The sequence below is a fragment of the Columba livia genome, chromosome 4, assembly GCF_036013475.1.
Source record: "Columba livia isolate bColLiv1 breed racing homer chromosome 4, bColLiv1.pat.W.v2, whole genome shotgun sequence".
NCBI classification, from domain to species: domain Eukaryota; kingdom Metazoa; phylum Chordata; class Aves; order Columbiformes; family Columbidae; genus Columba; species Columba livia.
In genome coordinates, this window is record NC_088605.1 from 38518463 (window position 1) to 38546093 (window position 27631).

General features: G+C 37.6%; 1 protein-coding gene and 1 long non-coding RNA gene across 3 annotated transcripts; one reads left to right on the forward strand and one right to left on the reverse strand.

The window, feature by feature from the left end:
- Nucleotides 1-209: 209 nt before the first annotated feature.
- On the reverse strand, nucleotides 210-26874 carry LOC110365033 (uncharacterized). 2 transcript variants are annotated; one of them, XR_010472258.1, is made up of 6 exons: nucleotides 26574-26874; nucleotides 25771-25851; nucleotides 22765-22826; nucleotides 21669-21754; nucleotides 14177-14420; nucleotides 210-3241 (listed from the first exon to the last, which is right to left on the reverse strand). It is a non-coding gene; the product is annotated as an uncharacterized LOC110365033 (long non-coding RNA). The 2 variants fall into 2 exon arrangements; XR_010472259.1 differs by lacking the exon at nucleotides 26574-26874 and adding an exon at nucleotides 26207-26410.
- On the forward strand, nucleotides 886-12933 carry FBXO8 (F-box protein 8). The gene is made up of 5 exons (XM_005510905.3): nucleotides 886-1214; nucleotides 3442-3568; nucleotides 9617-9735; nucleotides 11353-11549; nucleotides 12297-12933. Exons 1-5 carry the CDS (start codon nucleotides 886-888, stop codon nucleotides 12482-12484), a joined length of 960 nt encoding a protein of 319 aa, XP_005510962.2. The 3' UTR covers nucleotides 12485-12933.
- Nucleotides 26875-27631: the final 757 nt, after the last annotated feature.

A 27631-nucleotide genomic window follows, 5' to 3' on the forward strand; every position in this document is an offset into this window, starting at 1 on the left:
TGCCTCATATGATCACTTTAATGATCTGTCATCATAGTAAAGGTTGAAAAATAAGATAGATCGCCGAATATACACCACTTGTGATGTGATTAAGACGACATTCCCGTACTGAATGGTATATCATACTTTAATTTTCTCCCTCTTGGTAAATACAGGTGGTTACTGAAGTTTGAGCTGAGGTATTGAGAAATCTTGGTAACTGACTATCATTCAGGGTCTGTTATTTTTATTACCATCTGTAGCAAAGTTTGACAAAAAATAGCAAACAGGGTGATAAGTAAGATAAAAAAGCCTTATCATGAAGGTTTTATGCTACTGTGCAAGAAAACTTGAAAAGATATTTTGGCTGTTCAGAAACAAGAAACTAAATCCTTAATGGATTATCATTGACGTTGTTAAGCTTTGTGTTAATGTCAGTCACAGCCTCGTTTTGTGTGCTGCCCACTACTGAGGACATTTTTATTTCTTCTTATATTTCATAGAACTTCATTAACTCTAAATAAGGTATCTATATTAAATTTTAAAGGAAGTCTGAAGATGATAATTCCAAATGTTATGATGGTTAAGGCTTCTTAAGTTCCATAGGATATAGATAATGTTTGGTGCTGTTTGCAGAAGCTTATTGTTAATTTCATAGCTCTTCAAGCATAGAAAGGTTTTTAAAAAATAAACTTATATTTTTTATGGTTTTTCTTTTCAGTGTTTATTCAGTTGCTCCATTAGAGGCAGATTACATCATCAGCATAACTTTGACAAAACTCTTCTTTTTTGTATTCAGATCAGCCCTACAATTTCATTTTTCTAGTGTGTGCTGAGTCTATCTTACAAATATTTATAAAGAGTTGTCAACATTTAATTTAGATTTTATGTCCAGCAGGCTCGCAGATGGGTCAAGGACTCTGGAGAGTTGCAAGGAGCCAGCAACTGCAACACCAAGGATACAGTGGACAAAGCTATCTTACCAGAGAACATGGTAGGAGGATAGCTACTAACAATGTTTCCAATACAAACCATCGCAAACAAGCTCAAGGAGGCATTGATATCTACCACCTGTTGAAGACAAGAAAATCTAAAGAACAAGAAGGATTCATTAACCTGGAAATGCTGCCACCAGAGCTTAGTTTTACCATTTTGTCATACCTGAATGCAACTGATCTCTGTCTAGCTTCATGTGTCTGGCAGGATCTTGCTAATGATGAGCTTCTCTGGCAAGGGTAAGCAAACAAACAAAAAGTATCACCAGGACATAATGAAAATAGCTATTAGATTTTAAATTTCTCAACATTTGCTTTCTGTCATTCTAACCTTAATAAAGGTTTCCTGAGTTAAATGAGATTTAACATAAGGGAAACATGAATATAGTTTAAAAATGTGTTATTCTGGATTTCTAATTACTGTCAGGTATTAGTGGAGATTAGTGCTTACACAAGTGTGCTTGGTACAAGTGTACGTGTGTATTACACACCTGTTGTTTGATATATCATGGGGAAAAAAACAAGGAATTGTCTTCACTTTTGTATTAGCTGAAAGCATATCTCAAATATTTGTACAATTACTTCTCTGAGCTTCAAACAAGTATCTAGCTTGAGCAAACAAACCTATTCAGCTCAAGCTCCAAGTACTAAGGAATGGGAAGTCATCTACTGTACCTGTCTTACAGCAACTTAAGTGTATGTTTTTTGGAAGATGGTGATGAAAAGGGGAAAGAAAAGGTCAGTTCTGCAAATGTGCCAGGTGGAATTTCTGCAGTCTTAACTGCTAAAACATATTTATATAACATAGGCAGAGTTTGTATGTCCAGAAAATAAATAAAGGAACATTCTATCAAATAAAATACTATAAGATCAACATTTAATTAAAATAATTTTCTTTGATATTTGATGTTTTATGACACTAGGAAGGACTCATGAGATCATTAGTGTAGATAGTCAGCAGAACTTGTATCTTCTTTCACAACATAGTCTTACCCATTAAGAGACATTATTTAGTACTACTGTAATAGTTGGGATATTGTTCAGGTCCTGTTCCTTTCCTTGTGTTCTACATCTCTTCCTCCTATTTCTTTGTTCCTCTGCATTTGAATTAAGCAGCTTCCGTTCCTATCATGCTTTATGAACTCAGAACTAGGATAATGCAATTATATCTTCTTAGTCACAATTGTTCTGCTGTTGGGGACTGTTGTCTTGGCAGGAAACAGGAATTCTAGTGAAGATCCTGCTAAGCTAAATTTATTTATTTGAAATAGCTTGACAGTTGAGTAAGTATGCATTGTATTGCTCTCAGTTCTTTGTATCAAAACCAGGCTAAATAGAAATAAATTCCCTGGACTAAAGCTTGAAGATACTAGAGCTTCTTAAATGTATGCAGTCTATATTCCTAACATACAGGGGGAAAAATACCTGTTTTCCTCAAGAGTTCATCCTGGGAAATAGTTCAATCATTTTTAGTGAAATCTTCTCAAATAATACTCAGTCCAAAGCACACACTTTGGTAGTGAAAATGTGTCCTGGCTTAGTAAATTAATAAAAATCTCAAATTGCATAATTCTGTAGACATCTTGGTCTTCAATATTCCACCTGTACTGGATGTGTTTGAATTTAGGTTTTTGGCAAGTCCTGTGACTGCAGTTCTGAACTCAGTCCAAGTAAGACCCAGGTTCCTGAACTGAAAACAAAGTTTTCCCATGTCCTCAGTGGCTGCCTTCTGAGTCCTAAGCATTGTGCCCATTATTTGCGAAAGAGATGTGTCGAAGCTACCAGTTCAGTAAGGAATCTAGATAACAATCAGAACACCTAGAGCCTGAGATTTCAAGGGAATTTCAGATGGTGTCATCAAGTATGCTGAGATCATAGACAGAAATCAATGAAACTGAGATATGGAGTGAGGGTGGGATAAAAGGGAAAGAAACTTAGAAGTGATGGAAGATATAGAAGGATGGGGCTGGATCACATGGTTAAGAGTAGTCAAGAATGCGGAAAGGATGGTAAAATGGAAAAGGACAGATGGTGAAAACAGTGAGTTAATGGCATAATTTTGTGCAGATGTGGTGTCTCACTCACTGCACAACTGGGACACAAGAAACACAATTTTTTTAAAACTGTGATACTGCTGTAGGAGAGCAACTTGTCACAGTTAGCCAGTGTTCAGATACTAGGAGTGCCAGAGGTCTCAGCTGTGTGGATGTCATCATGATGCCACTTACTGGGATATGTTTTGAAATTGCACTCAAAGACACCAAAACCTGTGTGAGAAGAAAACAACAATCATATAAATGAAGACTTTAGCTACACACATGCAAAAGGCTTCAAAACTAAGTGTTACAAGCAACCTGCTTCTAACTTCTGTAGTGTTTGGCTTTGCAGTGTTCATTACATTTTGCTTTTGTAAAATATGTGAAATACAAAAAGAAATTTTTATAATAGACTAATTCTGTTTTCATAGGTTGTGCAAATCCACTTGGGGTCACTGTTCTATATACAATAAGAATCCGCCTCTAGGATTTTCTTTTAGAAAATTGTATATGCAGCTAGATGAGGGCAGTCTCACCTTTAATGCCAACCCTGATGAGGTAAGTGAACTGTTGCTGACAGTAATAAACAGTTAAAATAATTGTGATTGTTGCTTTATAATTACAACCATACTAAAAGCCAAGTTTTAGTAAGTGCTTGTTTTGCTGTAGGAGTGATTAATACTAAGTTACAGCCCTATCGTGATCTTTTTTGTTTGCATATAGTACCTGTACACATCGTTTATATGGCTTGCCCCTTAAGCCTGAACTATGGATGCCAGAAATTCATAACCACGTATTGAGTTAGGAATGAGGCAGAGATCCTAACTGAGGAGACAATGGTGAATTTAAAAAGGATAGTAATATGCTTATATAAATTAAAATGCTTCTGCAGAGTATGGGTTTGATCCTACTTCAGTTAAGGCAGGATTGGGTGTAAATTAACACCAATTACTTCCATGACAATTATGGTTTCTTGTAAGGGATTTTAAAATATTTCTACTATCAAGGAGCAAATCTCGAAACATTATGAAGAAGATGTACTGCTGAAATATTCTAAAGATGAGTTTGACTTGATTTCTGTGGATATTTGTTATGCATAATCTTTGTAGTATATAACAACATATGTTCTAAAAATATCCCATGTCAAAGTAAAAGGTTTCCATTTATTAATTCGTGTAACTAACTGGAAAAGTCAGTTTCTGCTTTTGCTCTGTCACCTTCCAAAGAAGAAACAAGTTTGAGAGTAGACAGCTTTTGCCTGGGAGATATGCAATTAACACCCAAGTGACAAAGAGATTCTTGTGTACAAAACCAAACTCCTGCTTTATGTGTCCTAGGGAAAGAAGGTACACAGCCCTGAACAAGAAATAGTATTAACTTCCTGCGTATATACATACACAAGAAAGTGGTAATTTAATAAATCCAAAGTAGGAAGAGGATTAAGATACGTGAAAAGAAATGCCTCTAAGAGCCAATAGTTCGCTCTGCTGATATGAAACAGAAAACCTGAAGTTGTGACCACAGAGTGAAATTAATAAAGCAGTTGTATGAATCATTACAATAATGTTACTTGATTTAAATTCTTGCTTTATCTCGTAATCTGCTTGATAAAGAAACCCACTACTTTTATTAGTCACAAATTACAGAATTTTGTAATTACCCTGGTAGGGCTCTGCTTTGAACTGTAATACACAGTCTTGAGACATCTTATCAGCACTTTGCCACTTGAGTGATTAGCATTGATTTCAAGCAGGATTTTACTGAATTTAGTAATAAATGTAAAGATTTTCAGATGAAATGCAATATTTAGGTAACTTAAATGTGTTTTTAAGAATATATCAAGTTTTAATGGGTAATAGCTTTGTTCATCCAAATTTTTGTCTTTCAATTTGTTTTAACATAATTTTGTACTGTCTTAGTTTATAATATGCTGTTATATTCCAACCTAATTTAAAGTAATCTTGGTAGGTTTGAAGCATTTGGAACCTTCACAAAAGGCACTGAATAAGGCATTCATTACTTTTAGAATAAATTAAGACCTGCAAAGTAGAGCTACCTTATAGTATACCTAAATTAGATATTAAATGTATTATGCTACAGTTACTTCTTCTGGGTTCGTTTTGGTTATATTGTACGATAGTAGTACCAACAGTCTGCTTCAGGCCTAGTGAGAGATGAGAACCTCAGGGTATCTCCTAAGGGCTTCTGTTCCTCTCTCCCTGTGGAGCACCATAGCCTGGTAGGAATCATTCAGGGCCTGAGTTTCAGGAGAATTCACAAATACTATTACTTTTATTGTTTACAACTGTGATATTGGCAGAATTATTATTATAAGGACACTGTGACTGAAATTTTATGACATTCCACTATTACAAATTGCACCTCCGAATTTCCTGCCAAACTCTGCTTTACATTTGATAACAGACCTGATCAAATTACTATAAAAATAGGAATACTTACAGCCACAGGAGCAAGATTCTCCAAAGGACACCGCCCATGTCATGAAAATGGGTAACCAGGCTCCACAGCAACAGCTCCAGAGCTAGCGGTGGCTCACGGGGTAGGGAAGAGCATCTACACACTTTGTGGTAGGATTCTCTGGTTAGCCATTGTTGTGTGCATGGTGTTGTGATATCTGCTGTAATTTAATGTATTGATTGTGTGCATGAGCTTGTGTAATTCATAGCAGGTGTTCACATTCTGCTGAAAGGGTGTGTCTAATCACATTACATGTAATATGAAAAAAATACTCCAGTGCATGTTTGGTTTCTCATTATTTTTTTGTGTGTTGGTTTTGTTTTGTTTTTCATATGGCAGCACCATTGTAGCCAAGATTTTGGAACTTGGTTTTTGTTTATTTGGGGAGAGGGGGTGGTTTAGAGTTAGCGCTAACACTTGAATATTAATATTGTGTTGTTTAATCTGCCTGCATGGTCTCTGCTATATTTTATTCTAAGGGGTGTATGTGAAATGTTCCTCATGCAGTGCTCATTTCATATCTTATATGTTTATGACTCAGAATTTGTAAGCAACCAGAAGTTATTTCCCACTGTTTTGTATACTGTTTCTAAATCCCTACAAAATATTTTGTCAAGTTTATTACCTGGAGTTATGCTTTGTAGTTAAAATTGGAACTGAAGGTGGAGAAGAGAGCCCTTTGGTCAGGAAAGAGAATCTACTTTTTGTTTCATTCTTGATTATAATGATCCTAACTGATTCTGTTCAATAGCCTTTATTTTTATTGATCTATTGGACTCTGGACTCTACTGAAACACTTAGACTTTAATGAGGTCAGGATTTCCTTTATGTAGCATAACAATAAAATACAGTAAGACAGTGCTTATACTAAGCCTGGCTTTCCACTTTCTGATTGTCTTATTCATTACCAACTGCCCTTAGTTTTTGCCAGGGAGGTCAGTTTCCTGACAATTTCTTGATTATAAATGCATTGTTAGCCGCTTACTGAAAGCTACCTTACTGGACTTTTGATCATAGATAGTCTGTAGATGATGAAACATTTACTGTGCTGTATATTTCTAAGCAAATTTTTTGAAAAATTATCCTATTTCATAGTGATCTGCTAAGCAAGCCAATTTTGAGATGCATTGATTTATCTGTCCTTAAGAATATTAAAAGTATGTGTATGTTGTAGAGAGAGGTAATTTCGTGTGATTTGTCTAAAAAGTTGGAATGAACCAGACAGCTGAAACCTTTTGAAAACTCTGCATTACTCTTTCATACATTAAGATTTTATCCAGAGCTGTTTGAAATTCAGTGTTAATATTCTTGGGGCAAAGGCAAGGTATCCTGAAGGCATCTCTCCAGATTCTCTAATGTGAGGAAAGAACGTGGTAGTGACAAGCAGGCTGCTCATGTAAGTTAGGCAGGTACAGAGCTACTGGAAATCTTGGTTGTTGTACTGTTCACCTAACTACTCTTCCACTAAATCAGAATTAGAAGAACATACTGTGTGTGCTCATCCTGCATTGTTTCCTAAGCGTTACACAGACCTGGTAGATCGTTGCACAGATCTGCCTACCTGACTTCAGTCAATTGTTTCCTAGGAGAATCACCAGAAGGCTGATAAATAGTTCCAGCATAGATTTTAATAGTGTGTAGAACTACTTATTTCAGCTAATATACCTGCAACAAGCAATCATTTTAGCTACCAAAAGTGGATTATTTGAAGTGTGGGTTCTGAGAGGAATTGAAGGCAGTGTTTACAGTGTTACAAAAAGCAGATTAAATGACATGCTGTAAAACATGTAAATAAATTTCATTTGCTGTGAGCTAAAATTTGAGAATAAAAAGGAATCAGGTTTCTGTTGTTGCAAAGTCTTTCTGGTTGCTTAGGAAGAAATAAAAAGCGGCTAAAAGTGATGGCACGTGCTGAAGTATATATTGTTTATACCCTGATTATTTGTGAAGAACGTGAGGAAAATGAGAATGCAATCACAGAGAAAGATATTATCAAGCATTATGTGTGGTGGGTGAGAGACGGAACCAGAGACAGGGAGTAAAGATGCTTTACAAAGACTTGGTTGGTGCCCTATCAGTTGGAAGATCCTACCTTGAGCTCAAATCTAGTGCATGAAAGAGATTAGTTCTGACATTTACTGTCACAGAGAAACCAACCCATTGTCTGTCTTAAAGAAGGTGTTATTTTCATCCTGCCTCATCTATGACACGCCAGATATTTTCTGGCTATGTCACACAAGTGGTTGCTAAATAATTGCAGCAGGGATAGTACCAGACTTCAGTTTATATTACATTAAGCAAATAGTTATTACTGAAGCAAATGCATAAGTGTTATTAAGGCAGAATATATGCAGTGGTGATGTTCTGCTGCTGGTCTTGTATAACTTGCAAAAATACTTGAGGAATTAATACACAGTTGATGTTCATTTTGATCTCACATTTTTAGTTTCCTATTTAACTCTAATTCAAGAAAGCACTTAACCTTACATTGTCCATCCATATTATGGACAAACTTTAGGCTTAAATGCAAGCTTATAGCGCAATACATGTTTCATTACTGTCCTAAATAACGATTCTTAAAATCAGGACCTAAAACTGCTGGAGTTTTATTTTGGCAGTTGTCTTACCTGTATATTTTTTTTTTTTTTTTCGTAAAACATGTGTTAAACAAAACCAACCAACCAACCAAGTATCCTGATTAACTGCTTTTTTCTATAGATACATAAGCAAAAATTATGGAGTGGTAAAAACAGCTAGATGATACTACAAGTATGTGTTGACTTTTCACTGGTGTTATCAATATCTTAAGCATATATTTTAATTTCTTTTTTGCTTGATATAACTGAGACTTTGCTTTACTAATCCGCTTCATAAAACAACTTTCCAAACCTGCGCTTAGTCCTTTATTTCTTTTTGTAAGCAAGATCAAAGAGCACTGGCAAGTTAGTTTTTACACTGAATGACAGGTTGCCACTATGTCTTTTTAAACTAAAATGGCAGACTTGCAAAATATTGTGAAGTCTGATAAGATTTATGAAAAAATATTTAAGTAGTATTTAAAAGTGGTACAGAAATGCACTGTCCTATACATTTTACATTGTTTCAACATTATGGTATAGTCAAGAGATACTGTATGTAAGTAACTTCTCTGTAACAAATGAACAGAACCACTCCCAGGCCCTGCCAAAGGGAATTGAAATTAGTTAGTTAGTTACTATCAGGTTTAGTTTTTTGTTATTGAAAAGTGTGAACATTTTTTAAATGCATTAGGTTGGTTTTGATTTCTGAGATCATAAGAAAAATATTTTTATGATTTGGGATATTTTAATGAACAGAAAGAATCCAGAATATCACTGAACTATTTTTAAATTAGAGTTGGCATGTGTATTATATAAAAAATGTATGTGCTTGGCAAAGTGTGGAAAATGTGGAGAATTTTAACGCAAATATAAAATATACACAATTGTTCTATCTTTTTAAGTTGTTTGGGCTTTTTTTGGTTGTGGTGGTTTTGGTTTTTTTTAATGTTAGGCACAGTGTTCTTTTTTGTGTGTATGCATATTTATATATGTTGATATTTACCTATGGTTTGAAATCAGTGTGCTTGTGTTTATTTGCATTGTTACACATTTAAACAAATGCATTTAATGCATCTATTTGAATGTGATATATCATATACATGTGAGAACGTTAAAATTAATGTTTTAATGAAAGATATTGAAGAGTAAACACCTTGTGGTTAAGATTTTCTTATTTACAAAAGTTAGGAAATTAAAAGTTATGGTCCCCACAGAATTTTAAATAAAATTATAAAAGTATGAAGACCTAAATACTAGTCTACATTGAAAATAAAATATTAAGGAATCATTGTGGTCATTATGGGGTTCATAATTTTAAATTTCTTACTGTGAAATCTCAACAATAACAAGAAATTGTTTATTTGCTTTTGATTTATAATTTTGAAGTGTATTTTGCATGTTGAAATGTGATTTAGAGGAAGAGAAATCATTCTGAAAAACAAAACTAATTACTTAATGGGATTATGTTCCTACATTCCAAGTACAATACTTGTTTCTAAACACTTCTTGAAGATTAAACATATTTATACATACATCTATTTTATCTCAGGGAGTCAACTACTTCATGTCCAAGGGCATACTAGATGATTCACCGAAAGAAATAGCTAAGTTTATCTTTTGCACAAGAACACTAAATTGGAAGAAGCTGAGAATCTACCTTGATGAAAGGTAATTTCAATTTCTCTTGAGATTTTTCCTATTCTTTTTCGACGTACAGCACCATCCAACAACCTTTTGCTTGTACTGATGGAATTTTAAAGACGTAAAAATGCAAGAAAATGCAACTAAGTAATGCTGCTGCTAAACCTGAACACTTATTCAGCTTAAGTATTTATGCGACTGTAATACTTTATAAGAACTCATGAAAATATGACCTATAACTAGTAAATCTTGCATCCTGTGCTTTTTCTGCATTTTTGCAATTCTGGGCATAAATTGTTTTGAAGTTATAGTGAGCATTTAAACTGCATAGGATAATCTTTGTGCTGTATGACATTCAGACTTTGTATTTTGCTGTTTTTTAGACTCGAGGTTTCTTTTTTTTTCTATCTAGTATGGGTGTTAATCAGAAAATGCCGTTATCAGTTTTTGAAGTGATGATAACCTTTTAACTAATGTTGGATCATCTAACCATAGTTGGGTTGTCTGGTATATTTCTCAAATGGAAGTCACATCCACCTCCTAAGATGCAACTGAGCATCCTCTTGGAGACAGTATGAGCTGCAGTGGGGAACACTATTCCCGCTGCAGCATGCTTTCCCGCCTCCACAATGCTTTCTCTTGCCCTCCAGGACACCTTCAGGTTGGGGTAGTGCAGTATCAGGAAAGAGGAGCACCAACAAATTCAAGCAAATTTGAAAGAGGAGGAGAATAATAACTGGACCTAAATAGGAAGGAAGAGCAGAGGGACAGCAGCGCTTCTAGCAGGAATCCTCTCCTGCTTCTCATCCTCCTCAGTCTGTATTACTAAAGGAATAAAAGGAGTCATTCTGTAATGTTATCACTGCTGGCAGTCCTGTGCTGTAAAACTTCAGATTGTCAGGTTTTTTGGCAATAGAGAAAAATGTAAAACCATTTAATGGATGATTGCAAGTTAATATTAGCAACCCCTACTGCTATTCATCTTCCCTTTGTAAACAGAGTGTAATCAGGCACTAAAAATAAAAACTAGGTTTCTAATGTTGAAACTTCCCTCTTAGTACTGAAATGTTTAATAGAAAGAATAAAAATATCAGAATATTATTTGGTTCAATTCAAATTTGCTTCCAAATTTCCTTCAGATGTCTATTGCACATCCGTTTATGTAGGCGAGTCTGAATGCTTTAGATGGTTCAGTGAAAATGCTTGAGAGCATTGCACCCTGATGGACTTGGAATTTAAAAGGGTTTTGTGAGCAAATTTTCTCTAACTTAAGCCTAGTTTTAACAAGACACTCATGTAACAACTTCTACTTAGGAACCAAAATGTATGACACACATGAATCTATTCCCTTTACGGTCTTTTTTAGTGGCTCAGACAGTTGAAAGGAAGCAAAGCCTCTGTGTAGACTGTGATTGAATATGCATATAAAGAAACTTAGAATTCTGATTAATGTATATTTTTGTAGTATTTGGCTACTATTGGAAGTGTCTGAAGAACATGTGTTTATAATATTTTGTGCCAGTCCACAAAAAACTAAGCTCATGAACTGTTCTAAAGCTTTCATTTTTATTTTTAAAATCTACATTCTCATATTTAAAGAGTTAAAATAATCTTCTCTAATTATGTGGGATTTTTTTCTACTAGGCGAGATGTTTTGGATGACCTTGTGACGCTGCACAACTTCAGAAACCAATTCTTGCCAAATGCACTGAGAGAGTTCTTCAGACACATTCATGCTCCTGAGGAGCGTGGGGAGTACCTTGAGACTCTCATAACAAAGTTCTCTCACAGATTCTGTGCTTGTAACCCTGATTTGATGAGAGAACTTGGCCTTAGCCCTGGTAAGCAACAAAGAGCTTCAATTCAGTGCATCATTCTTTATATTTCTAGATGGTGCTACTGTTTTTGATAGTTTTAAAATCAGCACCTAAACAGGCATTTCTGAAAGTACAAACATGGCTTGGGGGTGGGTTCAGTATACAGGCATCATCCCACTTGGGTTGGAAAAAAAAAGTTTTCTTAGACCTAGCAGATAAGCAAATTTTATTTTTGTGTTATCTTTCCTTCACTTTTGTCTGTGCTTACACTCTGTAGTATCTCTAAGTTCCCTCTTGCAAAGACTTACACACTTAACATTTTGCCCTGTGGGTAGGCCCACAGAAATGAGAGGGAATCTTGGGCCTCACTCAAGTTAACAAGCATTTCTAATTGGTTTCAGCAGTGGGACTGCTTACATATTTAAAGATAAGCTTTAGCAGGATGTTGGTCTTAGTTTACAAAAACTTCAAGAATCTGTTTAAATGAATGTCCATAAAGCCCTTTGTGACTTTTGGATAATGTAGAAATATTAAGAGGTTTGTAAATGCTCATTTGGCAGTGTGCTGACATTATTACTTTGAAAATTGTTCTATTAGAGTTTATTTCACTGGAATACCCTTTTGAGTTGTTATATATGTGTATATATATATATATATGCATATGTAATTGTAAGCCCAGATGATGTAGACTGCACGGTTCTTGGACAGGGAACAATATTTTTTAATGATCAGTTTCCTCTTTAATTTTTTTATTTATTCTCTCTTGTCTAGATGCAGTTTATGTACTGTGTTACTCTTTGATTCTACTTTCCATTGATCTAACAAGTCCTCACGTGAAGAACAAAATGTCAAAGAGGGAATTCATCCGAAATACACGACGAGCTGCACAGAACATTAGTGAAGATTTTGTAGGGCACCTTTATGACAACATCTACCTTATTGGCCATGTGGCTGCCTAAAAGCACAATTTGCTAGCACTTAGAATTTGTAATTTTCAAAAATTACATCAATTCAAGAAGTAATTATTTTGTAGAGATGGGGGTTATTTTAGTGCTGGTCATTCTAACCTCTGTATACAATCAAAGTTTGTGTGTGTAAGTGTGTGTATGTGTAAACTAGCTTTTCTATTTACCATGGGAACAGAAGGATTTGGAGATTTGTTTTTTCATAATTTCTTGTTTTGCACAAAATGCCCTTAGTCTGACACAGCCATTTACGAATGTTAAACTGACATTACAGTCTAAGCTGATGAAGTGGTGAATTTGTGCATTAGATCCGCTTGAAACTTTAATAAGTTCTTTCTTTTTAGAATACCATGTAATGTGTATATATTTAACTAAAGAGATTTATAATCATAATTATTTTATTGTAAGATATTTTAACTAAAATTTCTCCTTTTATCTCTTAAGTGTTGTATTTCTTTCTTTTGCATTTTTTTTACAATACTGACTACCTCAGATACGTAAGTTAGAGAAATATCGGTCTGAATACTGCAAAAAAATTTATTCTAGGAGATGACAGAGAACATGTGAAATATCTAAGCTGATGTTTAATACTACATTGACTAATTTGAATTAGTATATGATCAATCTGCTACTCACTCAATTTTGAAGAATATTACAACCTCTCTATTTTAGATGAGCCTTGATGTCATGTAGGGATAGCCCAAGGAAACGGTGCAGCTCACACAGCGAGAGCTGGCCTGTCTGGCAGACACCAGTTACTGGAGACACAGGATAACTACAGTCATCTCCTCAGCCTGGGAAGCAAGGAGAAGTCTCAGCAGGGAAAGTGGTGGGTTAGTTAACGTGCTGCTCCTTTCAACTGCTTCCCTCAGTCTGGAAGTGTCAATGATGGAAATGCCTAGGGAAATGTATAACAGATGACTCATTGCTAAAGCTGTTAAAAACTGACTGTGCAAGATTAGAGCAGTGACTGTGTGGGGTTGGAGAGCAGTTTCAGACTCTGATACTGAATTACTTTGTTTATATCAGTCATGTAGCTAGATTTTCAATAGTTCTAGGTTTATGAAAATACTTGAAAAACTGCTTTGGTCAGGTTGTGTCTTACATTTTCTGAAGTGTGCAGAATATTAGCAGTGCAACTGCTTTGCATGTGCAGGAACTGAATGAGGATTTGCCTGGTTTTTGTTCAGATAACTCACAGAGCAGTGCTTTCCTTAAATTGACATAACATGTACTTGAAATCAGATCTGTTTCTGATTATGTTTGTTTACATAATATTCAGCTATCATGAGCATCTGGATTCATCATGGTAACAACTACTTTATCCCTTTTCCTTACCACACCATGAGGTAGGAAGATATTCTTAGTTCCGTTTTACAGATTAATCTGACTTTTTTTAGTGTAGGAAGCCTATGGCAGAGTCAGGAATTAAATGCAGGTCATATTCTTCACAGGCACGCAGTTTGTCCACACTGCTGCTCTCTGTTTGGCACCTGGGGGTGTTACGGTTTGTCTTAGATAGATACAGTGATGACAGTGACAGTCCACATAAAGGCTACATAAATGACAGGAAGAAAAAAAATGGCTACTGCTGCTGTTTCAAGTGTTTAGTACATTTTGTTTATAGCTCTGGTCCACATGCAAAAATGTACCCAGAAGACAGTTGTTTTTTTTTAATTCTCTTACCTTTAATCAAGTGTAAGAGACATTCGTATTTGTGTAGCATACACAGCCAAAAGCAGGAGCCAGCAGTGTTGCAGCTGTCTTCCAGATAGGTTTTTACAATATCACTCCCCTCTCTCAAAATAACTTCTCATTTCATTCTGTGTCATTTCATGTGTTTCAGAAAGCTCAAGGATGCATTCTGCAGTGCAGAATAAAGAGTATGCAGTATGTTAGGGAGGTTTGTTTAAGGCGCAGGTATCTGGTCCTGTAAAAAAAAAAAAAAAAAAAAAGAAAAAACCCCACCAAACTGACCACAACCAAAAATACAAGTGGGAAAACAACATAATCTGTAAAACCAACAGACAGTAAAGGATAAGCATCTCTGTGCACCTCAAAGTGATCTTACATGAAGGCTGCAGAATATGGCTCTCTAGAAAACACTCTTCAGAAATTATACACTTAAAAAGAAGAATTCAGTGAATTTTGAAATTACAACTGGACTTATCAGGAAATGTTTTCATCTCAAACCCCAAATGCAAAGCGAGGACTAATTCTTTTATGACTGGTATTTACATTTGTGATACTGGTTTTGATTTTGCACTGCTACAATAGTATGAATTGTTAATCTGCATTTCTCTTAGTTTCCAGTTACCGTCAGTTCCCATCCTCAAACAGACACAGAGCAAAGCCTCCAAGCAGACAGAACATGTTTTTTTCTGAAATAGATGAATATGTCCATTAACAGGATTCAGAAAGCTTCAAGGCCAGTGTAACAATAGCCAAGATGATACATTAGAAAGAGGATGATATGGCTAAAGTTTCTGTAAGACAGACGTCCAGGGGACAAGGAAAAAAAAAAAAACACAAATGAAAAAAACCCCACACCTAATCACATACAGATAACAGCATCTGATCCTCACAATAGGATTTTGAACAGTATTAGTGTCCAACTCATGCTGCACATTGTTACTAACTTAGCGTGAAACGAAAAACGGCAAACACAACATGCCAAGTGTGAGTTCCCTTAGAGGTAACCAAGCAACAAAAAATTACAACAGACATTCCTTCTGTCCTTTTTTCTTCTGAAGTTTGAATCCTTCTCCAGAGTGGCAGAGAAGTAAATTTTTACTTTTTAAGATTCTAGATTTTTTCATGAAGTTAGGCGATTTTCTGTCTTAACAAAAAAAAAAAAAAAATCTTAAGTAGATGTTAAGTACATGTAATAATACTTTGACAAAGTGAGAAAGATAAAGTTTTAATTCTTTTAGTCACCCTCTAAAAGCCCTCTAAAAACTAAGTTTTTTTTGGGCAGTGTCTTCTTCGATGTGCTATGGGTGTCTCCATATACATACATTTTAAAAGAAAATTGCAATAGATAACATCATTGATCCAGGTGTCACTAAATGAGATTATGTGGAAATAGCTACTTGATCAAGCACTTCAGGAGACTTAAAGGATCTCAACCCTAATTACATGAGCAAGATTATACTTAAAACTGCCAAGTGATACCTGAGCTATTGTGATTCCACCACTGCACGGCCTTTGAACTTTGGCCGTGTGATGTTTCCTTCACGCTACCTGTATACAGCACTAAAGGAAGACATGAGCCTGCAGCCCATTTCTCTGCAAATGCTGGTTATTCTGGTCCTGAAAGACACTGAAGTGGTGTTCTGAATGGCTATTTCTGCAATTTTGCTAACTTTAGTGCACACAAATGTGACAGAAGAACAACTCGTCTTTGTTCGTGCAGGGGAAATGAGTGTACCTGTGCCCATGTGCCATGTCACACAATAGAGCTCATTTTTGCCTATATTAAATTCTGAGGCTCACATGGAATTTATTCAAGGAATACAGCATATATTCCATATTCATGTGGTTTAGTTATAGACAGTGTCTGATATTATACATTTTCTCAAAACTATTTCTGTCTTGAATACTTTCCACTCCTACTCTAAACAACAGATTTATACATCTTTGGCTTTTTAAAATAAATCAAAGCTGCTTCAACATATAAAAGCCCAAACAATTTTAAGTTAGAGACAAGTTTGCCAATTTTGAAGTGAGCAAGAAATCAGCATTCAGGAAAAAAAAAAATCAGTTTGTTCTCTTCAACTTTTCCCTCCCATGCCTTACACTGGAAAAAGAAAATAAAGGGTTACTATTTCCTCTTCAGCATACTGCAGTTCATTAATGTTCTTTACAGAAATTTATCAACAGGAATTTTTCTTTTTTGAAGTGGTAATAGTTTTGTTCTCTGTGTAAGGTGGTCATTGTGCAATCTGATATTTTTATAGTTCTGGTTTTAGAAAACAAGTATTATTTTATGTACTTAGGCAAAATTGAGGTATACCTACTTGATCATGTTAAAATGTCGAAATATTATGCATTTAGAAAAGTCAGATTTACTTGACTTATATTGGATTGGGATTTTTTTCTTTTCACATATTTCATGTAAGTATCAAAACTAATAAACATTAAGGCTGATGACTTGTTCTCTGCCATTGTAAAGTCTACCACTCTAATCTCAAAAGCACTATTAAAATGGACAAAGGACAGACTTAAAGGATTTCCTGTGTCTCCCATAGGCACATTATGGTTTCATTTTGCCTTAAACAGAAATAATATACAAACTACACATAATAGTGCTTTTAGTAAGATAAAATTTTATGTGATCTTCTAATATTATTTATCAGATGTGAAAAGTTAAGACATACCATATGATGTGTGTAATTAAATCATAACCAAATAGCTAGGATTAGTTGCAGAAATTAATGTGTATGTAAAAAGCTTCAAAGAGATCACATTGCTCCTTCATCACTTCAGTGCTTTTGCTAGCGATGACAGTAAATTTTTAGTTTTCCTGTCTTATTCATTTAAACAATCTTGGAGAAGAGATGGATTAGAAAATATTTACACAGAATATTTCCATTCCCTATGTAAAATTTTCTTTCATTAAAAATAAACTTTCTGTATTTGGTTTATAGTTTAAAAAAGCAAGAGACTACAATTCATTGAAAGAATGAAGAGCCTCCAGTTTTCAGATATGTGGTTCATTCATAGCACCTAGTATAAAAAACAACCAAAAAGCTCTTTTCAGATTTCTAGCAATCCAACAAATGCGTTGTTTTTTTAAGCTTAAAAATACTACTTACTGAGTATGTGTACATGACAGAAATCAAGCAAATTTATGCGAAAGCAACGTGGTCAGGATACCAGTTCTTTTCAGAGAGAGTATTCATTTGTAAAAGTTGGCTTTCTTCTTGGCAGTGTTGGAGAGGAATGTTGGATTTAATTTAAAATGATTAATGAGATTTTGTCAGACTCTCTGCCTTTACCACCACTGCAGTTTGTCAGCACAACAACCTGGGAAACCCGGACGCCACTCTGTCGCCCAAAACGGCTTTCCAGGAAAAAATAAACCTGCGTAACTAATGCCAGGTACATGTCAATGGTATTGTCTTTCAGCTGTTGACAGTTTAACTCCAAGTTGGGACATTTACACATTCTGAGGAAGTGAACCTCATTCATTATTCCAATAGTGTGTTTTTGACAGTGGATACCAGTATATATGTAAGTTTTCAGAGCAGGCAAAGCCTTTACTATTAACCTTAGGAAAAATTCTATAATATATGCAGCTGATAAATTCTTTAAAATGAAAAAAAAAAGAAAAGAAAGATATAAAAGCTTGTTTAGGTAAGTTTTTCTGGAGAAAGACCATCTATGCAACCTGTCTCATTTTTGGCTGTATTCCATTAGGAAGATCTCGTCCTCCGAGCCCTACACACACAAATAGGCTGCTGAGTGGCAAGGAGCTCTTGGCTGGACTCGAGGCAGAGGCATCTGTGTGCACACGTATGCCAACAGCTCAAACCTAACGAGTCTGTGATACTTTTCATATGGAACCATAAGAAAATGAGCAATTCTTTTGAAATGTAAGGTAGATATTGAAAGTGATTTACAATTTGTCTTTTTTTTGCTTTCCTTGTAGAAGTTTATTCTGTTGGGCTACAGCTTGAGCATTGTGTTCTCCTTACACGTAAAGTACACAAAAACTGGAAAAAATACTTCCATTTCAAAAGCAGCCTGTGCTGCACAAGCCTTTCTGCAGCCACATAACTCTGTATCAACAAACTGACCTTTCGTTCACTCTTCTGGACCCCTTTATACATCAGTTCTATCCACTAACTCAGAGGCCAAAAATCCTGACAGGCTTCACAGAGATGTAGATGGTAAAAAACACTTAGTACTGCTCTACTACACCAGGCAGAACATCCTCCTTATGGGCACAATGCCACAGGTATTATTTGCATGACTTCTGTCTTAGCTATTTCTTACATGTTAAAAGAGCTGTCGTTTCCCTGTCTTCACATCCAGAATTCAAACTTATTGTCATAATTACATGTAGCGCAATTGAATTGAAATCTATTTTTATAACTGGATAACTTCTTAAGCTTACTTGCCTCCTGCGTGACAAAACAAGCAAGGAAATCACAGAACTGCTTTAGAAGTGCATCTCAGTTTGCTTTTTAATGCACTGCATTTTTTCACGTTAAATGTAACTTCTTATTTCTGTATTCCACTCAGGAATTTCTATCAATATTTGTTACTGTTCCGTGCTGTCTAAAGCCTGATGGTACCATTTCTGATTTGTACTAGCAAAAGCTAGTTTTGTTGTTTAATTGTTTGTTTTTTCCCTGGCATAGCAGCAACATTTACAGTAGATAAATAACATTCATCTATTGCAGTAAAAATATTATTTAAAATGCCTGAATCTTTTTTCCCTGATATATAAGATTTAGATATGTAATAAAATACAGTAGTCACGTGATTAGTAATCAGCTTTTGATTTTTTTTTATTTTTTCAGCTTTATAAAAATAAATAATATTTCCTTTTCCTAGTATTAAGTGTTCACAATGTACATTGTGCTACATAACATACACTGAAAATCACTGCAGTTAAAGGCCTGATTTGAAGATTTAAATGGTACATAAACATTGTACTGACTTCCTCTATAAAGTAGATTTTATTTAAAATCATAAAGACCCTGAAATGTATGAGAAGTCTTTTAAATGAATAATATCTAGTAATGCTAAGTTAAATTGTTAAACGTAAATCAATAGTTATGGTCTGGTTCTAAAACACAAATTAGTAAATGGGGAGGAGAACCAAGGTAAGACAGTTTCTTTGATAAGACTTTTCATTAAAGGTTTCATTAAAACTAAAATTTTATTACTTTTAACGCAGATTGAAACAGAAGTTTTGAAGAGGTGAGATTAGTGGTTTCTGTAAGGGGATACCTGGTCCCAGCTGTATTCATACCTCATCCTCCCTCTTTCCTGCGGTACCACAACAACCTTCCTGCCCTGTCACACAGGTCGCTCCTCTCCACAGTGATGCTGAGCAGAGTCTTCCTTTGCAGCCTACTCTTCTGTTCCCCCCAAATTAGTAAATGGACTGCGTGTAATCTATTATTTTTAAAATATAAAGCGTTCTCTGTAATTTCTTAACACCGGTTAAATAACAGAAACAAAACAAATGAGCAGTTAAGATGTACTCTCAGTGAGCGGCAATATTTTTTAGGTGCAGACAGTTGTTCTACAAACAAGTTGTTATACAAAAGAAATAGATAAGGAAGCCCATGTTGCCAGTCATACAGCTTTATGTCAATAACTTCAACCTCCTGATTATTCCAAAATCGTCCTCAAATTAATTCTACTAATACTAATTAACAATCTTTAGTCTATTTTAGAAGTTATTCACTACGTACTTGAACTAAGCAGAATTTTACATAGGATATGAGATAAGACTTGGAGAGGCTTATCTGCATTATCCTTACAGCACACCTAACAAGATACACCCTAGAGAAATTCTGACCCCATGACTGTCAAAAGCAAATCAGTTACTCATGGGAGTTGAGGCAGGATGTCATTATGGTTTGAAAGAAATACACAAGCTTAGAAGTATCTTTAATGCCTCACCTTCTGACAAACCCATGGTCTCAGCACACTGTTTAAGCTGATAAATGTCACTGTGTTATCAATTCTGACATAGCAGCATTCTCAAATCTTTTTGGATAACCTATTCACAATACAGAAGATAAACAAAAGCAGTTTGTCTCTCTGGAGGCTTTATGCTTACTACAAGTTGTGCAAGTAATACTGTTACTTACTGTTACTACTTGTAAGTAGTGCTTTAGTCAAAAAGCATTTAACCTTGCTTATATCATTCTTAACAATCATTTATCTTGGAAAAACAGAATCTTTGAAGGTTAAAAAAAAAAAAAAAAAGAAAAAAAAAGAATGGGCTTTCACAGTTTTTCCATACCATTAAGATACCATTCCTGTGGTTGCCATAAATTTTTGTGAATAAAGATTGAATTTCATGTGAGCCCAAACTGATCCACTGATATCTGAGAGCAGAAGAGTCACCTTACGATTACCACCCCAGAAGAACAGAACATGAAATTGGTGTTACAGTGCTTACAAAAATATCACATCAAAGTTATTAAATATTTACAGAATTTTTACCTACTCTTTTAATTATTGTTCTTTATTTCATGTACTATTTTAACTGGAAATTGTCAATCAATACTTTTATCCCTCATTATGTCAGTCTTATCTACCACAGATCAAGACAAGTTTCTGTGAAAGGACTCCATAATACATTGCTATGGAAAATAATACATCAGGTTCACAAATACAAAGCTTTGACTGATGAAGCTGACAATTACATTATGATAACTGTAAATTGTTGCATAAAAATGAAAATGGCCTTTTAACAAGCAAGTGATCCAATCAATTTTAAACACAAGTCTTTACAGGGGGTGTCTTAGATGTAAACAGATGAATAACCTAACCATTCTTCTGCTGATGATACACATCTTTAAGCATGTGCTTTTAAGTTTCTGAGAAGCCAATGAAATCAACTTTCCATACTACCTGTGTCTGTAAGACTCAACGAGCTTGGAAGGGCAGCACCAAAAACCACTCTCCTAGCATGAGCAGTATTTGGTTCAGGCCCCTTACATAATTTGTTTTAACAGATGATAACCATGGAGTGAAAATGAGTTTAATACCAAGTTTATTCTTGCTAGACAAACTTGCACAACACATGCTGTAATTGCAAGAAAAGGAAAATATGCTTGACAATGGCTCCATAGAGGCAAAGCAGTCACAAGGTCTTTCCTGAGCAAACCCAAAACTCTGCTCCTCAATTTTACAAGCTTGTTCAGCAGGTTTCACTAGGTGGGAAAAGCTCCCCTTGATACTCTCTGCCATAGCACAGCCTCTGCTCTCTGAGCATCATTCCCCCACCAGGCCAAAGCAGCCCAGGCCTTTTCTTGATGTTCACAATCCAGAAGAAGTGGCCACAGTTTCAGATCACGACAATATGAGAACAACAACCCACCATTTCTGCAGCACCTGCCACTTCTCTGTTTCAGTGAAACTCCTAATTTACACCAGCCCAGAATGTGCCTACTCTTTTAAGTACTGAAACTTGATTTTCTCCTACCTTGGTATGTAACTCTCTGCAATAGTGGGATGCTTTGGATCTGTTGTACTCTTCATACAGTGGATTCCTTGTTCACATATGTCCTTCTGCAAGCAAAAGACTTTGTGTCAGAAAGAGAGGGCACAAACTCCAGGCTGTGTAGAGCTCTTATTGCTGAAAGATCATTAAAAAAAAAAAAAAAAAACATACAGTGTGTTTGCAAGGACCTATCCCTGGATACAAATATGTTTCAAATTAAAGTAAGACTAGACATGTCTGCAACATAAAGAATACTTTGCTGACTAGAGAATCTGGTAGACCTATATATTTTCCAGATATGTTTATTGCATTGTATTTTAAAATGGCCAGGTTTCACGTTTTTCAACCACATATTCTCAAAATTGTGTCCCTGACTGTAAGTATAATAGGATTTTAAGTCTTCAACTTGCTTAGACACTTTATTTTCTTCCTCTTTTCTAACATTTCCCTTGCTAGTATTAAAACATACAACATATCATAACTTCCTAACAATACCTCCTACTTTTTCATTGCGATTTCCTGACTTTGTCGGGATCTTTCTAGACACAGTTTCTTTTAGAAAGGCTTATAGAAAGGAAAAAAAAAAAGTGTAAATACCACAAAGTTGACAGGGTTTATGTGGATATATTTATGCCTTGTGTATATCCTAGACTCCTGGTCTGCTTGCTTGCCAGTATGATTGATTGACTGCATCCCGAAAGATGTTTATAAAAACCGGCAGGTCCTGTATTTGTACAGATTTCCAAACACCCGAACAAAAGCAAGCACATGGTGATCTTGCTGTTGGCTCTATTCCTGCAGCCTCAGATGGGAGCATTATTACGCCAGTGGTTATAACTAATACCGCTGATGAGCTGACCTTCTTCCTCCTCCTCCTTCTCCTCCCTGGGTTTCAGCGGAGCCCCTGCAGCTGGAGGGATTTGCGTGGCCGCGGATCACTGCAAAGTGAAGCGGCCCATGGGGATTACGAGGGCGACCCAAGAAAATTAATCAGTTTGTCCTTGCTCAGGCTCCAGGGAGACGGGGGATGGCGGAAGGGAGCCGGGGTGCGATGAGCGGGGTCTTGTTTTTTCCTCACCTGTTTCAGGAGGGTCCCTTGTCACCACAGGGTGACAACTGAGTCACTTTACAGCTGCATCACTGGAGCAAAAATAAAATAATGAATTAAAGATCCCTGCAGATTAGGGAGCCTTATTCCAATGCTTTATGTAGTTTAAAGCCCCCATCCCCAGCTGAACCCCACCCCACCGGGCTCCACCTGCCAGGGCACAGGGATATCCCCCTTCCCTAACCCTCCCCCTCCCGGGGGTCTTGTCCATGTGGATCCCATTATCATCATTTGCTCCTGGTATAAAGGGGATTAAAGCGATTAGAATGAGAATAATAAAATGATCTTTCATTTACCCCTTCGGGCTGGTTGCAAGCGGAAAGGGAGAAGGAACTCTACCTAGTGTAACCGAGATAGGATTTGTGATTTCTTTTCGAAGGATTTTTAAAGCAGAAAAGAAAAAAGGGGGGGGGGGGAGAATACTTGTGAGTGTCAACTGTTTTCCAAACACTAGATTAATCCTGGTCAGACCTTTGTCATAACATGACTCTACCATTTTCAAATGTTTTCCAACCTGTAATCGTTTGTTAAATCACAGTGTTGAATCATGAAAGCAAAATAAAAACCAAAAATGCTCAAATGCTCTGGGTTGTTGTTTTGGAGTTGAGAAGGCAGAGAAAATGTTTTGGGAATCTGAGTTTTTTCTTGCAACAAACAGAATCCCTATAATTCATCATTTAAAATAAAACTGTAGTCCTGACGAAAGGATTTAGACATTTAAAAATAACAAATGGATTTCAATCTGATGAGGGAATAACCGTTTCCTCAGCCTCTTTTCTTTTGCAAGTAAAGTGCTCTGAACAAGTGATAAAACTGCTTATATATATACGCAGACACTCATGCTATAGCTATGTGTTCATTTATGTATCTTTATGAATCTATACTTCAACCCTTACAGTTTTCTTCTGCATGGATAAAATTTAAGAGTTTAGAACCATGTCCAAGAAAAGCTAAAATTCAAAGGATAATTAGTCATTAGTCACAAGCACCCTTGCCTTTGTTTTTTGTTGTTGTTTGGTTGGTTTGTTTTTGTGTTTGGGGTTTTTTTTTTGTTGTTGGTGGTTGGGTTGTTTTGGTTTTGTTTTGTTTTCAAGTAACGTCAGCATTAAAGAGAGTATTAATGTGTAGGGGCCCACCTGAGGAAATACGCTTGGCAAATTTTCACCGAGATCGGAAGGGAGCTTCCCGAAGTGGAAGCGGCGCTTATTGACGCCCCATCTGATTTTCTCAGAAGTGACACCCCCCCACCCCACCCCACCCCATCCCCCCCCCCACCCCAACCCCCCCCCCGCCCGGAATCCCAGCCCTGCGCCTGGGGCGGGCCGGGAGGTGGTAAGCAGGCAGGGCTACTGCTCCACTAAACCTTCTCTCTGCCTTTACCCGGAGGCGCCAAGTCACTGCAACCAGTCTATTAATTTTAAATGGACAGAGATGGCGACATAACCCACCCTTCACAACCAACTAATACCGAACTAAGTTCAATTTTTAAAACCCCCAAAAGATCCGGTGCTGATGGAGGAGGAAGATGGGCCGGGGACGTTCAGAAAATGCGAAATGCACAGCCTTTGCTACCTGAAGGCACAGCACCGGAGCGGGTAATTCCTTCCACTAATTAATTACTTCATTTGACAACGAACAGATCAAAAAGAAAATCTTGTAGGAAGAGCTTCGGGATCTGCAGAGGAGAATAACATTTCTGTGCTCCCCGTATACGCGAAAATCCTAACAAAAATAACGTGGATGCTCTACTTTCAGCGGTTCAGAGTGCACACTTCTGCCCACAGGCACTCTTCGGTTTGGTTTAGTTTAAAAGGTTCCTCTAAAGCTGAAAAATTGCCCTGCAGGGTGTTGTTATTTTTAAAATAGTAGATCTTTCAGGGTGAAATTTAAGTATAGAAGCTTCTTTGATTCGAGGAGGAAAAAAAATCCCGTTTGTTGTCAGAAGTTAATTTTCAGCTACTAGAGAAGTTAGTGACTTTAAATATTTTTCTTTCCTGTATAAAAGTTATTGGCCTGATTTCATAGTTACTGAAAAGTTTATCCGGCAAATCGAAGCCTAAATCGCAGCATTCATTTGGCGGTAACTTGTTTCGTAAATGCTTGTTATTACCGCGCAGTCCCCTTTGCCCGGTGGGTCTCTTCCACAAGCCCGGCAGTGTAATTTCTACCCACTGGAGTGGTCATTAATGCCAAACCTGCGGGTGCGAGTACCTTCTCAATTACCAATAAAACCTTTACTGCGGCTCGACCGAAAGTGCCTTTGAGAGCACGCGTTTACGCGTGCGGTGCCTGAGCACTGTTTCGTCTAATGCCTCTTTTCCTGATCTTATTACCGGCCGCTCCTGTTTTACTGTTTATGGACGATAAAAGCTCCCGCATGCCCCTCTGGGGGCCGCGGGACGCCCCGCCGCGCCGCCCGGGGCCGGGCTCTCCTCCGAGCAGGGCGAGGAGCAGGTTGCCGTTCCACACAATTTTTATTTTCTCCCTTTTTAATGCAAAATAGACAGACCTTCGGCTTTACTCCCACTTCCCCTAGTCCCTCCATATGAAGGAAGAAACGCGAATAGCTCTCTCCTTCTCTCCGCGGCCGCAGGGCTGGAGGTGAAGCTGCGCGGAAAGAGGGAGGGAGGCGGAGGGGCCGCCAGGGAGAGGAGGCAGCATCGGCCGGACGAAGCACTTCACATCTCCCCTGGTTTCACCTTCGACGCGGAGCCAGCGGTGTCCGTCTCCCAGCGTGGGACAGACGGCTGCCGGGGGACAGGGAAGCGGGGGTCCCCGGCGTGCCAGAGCCGCCTCGTCCCCGCTTTTCAGGAAACGCCGAAAGAGGGGGAAAAAGAGAAGAAAAAAGCCAACTCCCGCCCCTCCTAAAAAAAAAAAAAAAAAAACAAAAAACAAACTAAACAAAAACAACCACTCTAAACAAAAACCCCATACCACCACCGCCAAAACTCCCCTGTAGTAATCAAATCGATTTACCTGTTGCGGCCGGAAGGGATGCCGTTGCTCCCCGCTCTCCTCAGAGATCCCGTCTCCTCCGGTGGCCGTTCCCTCTGTCACCTAGAATGACACACAATGGCGTGTAACAGGCGGCAGCTCACTCCACGCACACGTTCTCCTACGGCTTGGTCTCGCAGCCGTGCCCGGGGCCGACCCCCACCCTCTGCTATATACGGGGCTTCGGGAAAGCCCCCGAGGATCCGCCAGTGCCAAGCATTGTCCCCACCACTCCAGGTCACCCCATCCTGCCCCAGCTCCTTAAACACGGGGAAATCCTCCTCTTCCAGCAATATCCTGGTGGTTTGGGTGGGGTTTTTTGGTGTTTGCTCTTTTTTTTTTTTTTTTTCCGGGGGGGTGGTGTATGTGTGTGCTGAGGCTGGTCTCGGCCTCGACGTGTTGGGACGCAGCCGCTCACCCAGTTGGGGCTCCTCGGGTATCCCCCAGAGCGCTGGGAAGCCCCAGCCCTGCCAAGGGTCAGGAGCTTGGCCAGAGCCCCCATCTGCCCCGACAGCTCGTTAAAACTCGCTCCGCCACCCGCACGCCGCGGCCAGAGCGAGCGGCGGGGAGCCGCCTGCTTGTTTTAGGAGTCAGGCTGGACGGACTTCTCCCTGGCGCAGACATTTGATTTAAAACTGCCTCCGGAGAAATACAAATAAATAACTTCTTCAGGAGGAGGAAAAAAAAAAAAAATCCCAAAGCCAACCTCAAAGCTGACAGGAGCTACAAACACTAAATACGTGTAGGGACGGTGGAAAGAGCAAAAGTAAATAAATCTCGGTTACCTAATTGAAAGGCAGAAGCGAGCCCGTTGTGTACACAGCGCTTCAGGGAGAGGAAAACCAGAGCACGAGGGGCGCGGCAGAGCCCTCAGGGGCTCCCTTTGCCCGCGCCGTCGGCGGGAGATTTACCTTCACCTTTAGCTCCAGCCCAGGCGCTCCCCACCCGAAGAAGAAAAAAAAGCGGGGGGTTAGAAGAGTATTAGGAGAAGTCCAGTAACAAGGGAGCAAAGATGAGAGGCAAAGGAAGTTTCACCAGCTGCGGGGAATGGGCAGCTGGGGATTATTTATTTGGAGGGGACGTGGTGGCTGTAGGGAAAGGTGAGAGTGGGTTGTTCCCAAAACATGAGAGAGAAATGTGCAAATAAAAGCTGGTGAAGGTTAATATAACTTTATACTACTTTATATAACTTCAAAAAAATTTTTTTTTTTTTTAATCTGCAAATAGCCTGTGCTTCTTGAGGAGTGCAGTGAAACTAAAAAAAGATTGCAGCTCTCTAGTTGGGTAAACAGACCAATGAGATCTGCTTTGATAGGCTTTTTTGGTTTTGTTTTTAAACTAATTGTATTTGTACTCACATTTCTCTGCATAGAAGCCAAAGGATAAAATGGGGTCCCTGATATCAGTTCTGTCTTAATTATTTGGGGCAAAATCCAAAGCCTTCTAATTCTGACATAGTGATAAAGGACTGTAAATGAATGTCAAGAGAAGGCTATTTGATGTCTCTCACATATATCCACCAGTTTTTCTCCCTGCATTTATAGTCATATCAAATAATTCCCCAAATGCAGAGGATGATGCACATAACCAAACCCTTTCACTGGAACTATGAAGTTATTCACACTACACTCATTTGAAGAATTAGTGTCTTGCTTTCCAGTTTGAGAGGGTACATAATACCAAAGGACGTCCTGGACGCACGCTTTCAGACTGTATATCTTATTCCTTCCTCTAATCACAGAATCCTTTCTACATGCACAATAATTAATAACAACTGCAATTATAACTACAACTTAATGTCATACAGAATTCTCCACTCCAGATATTCTATCACGTTTACATG

Bases quoted from the DNA above. Each gene is read 5' to 3' on its own strand.
- FBXO8 (XM_005510905.3), top strand. From the start codon at position 886: ATGGGTCAAGGACTCTGGAGAGTTGCAAGGAGCCAGCAACTGCAACAC. The intron at 9,736-11,352 runs GTAATTTCAATT...TTTTTCTACTAG, and splicing joins AGAATCTACCTTGATGAAAG to GCGAGATGTTTTGGATGACC. The intron at 11,550-12,296 runs GTAAGCAACAAA...TCTCTTGTCTAG, and splicing joins AGAACTTGGCCTTAGCCCTG to ATGCAGTTTATGTACTGTGT.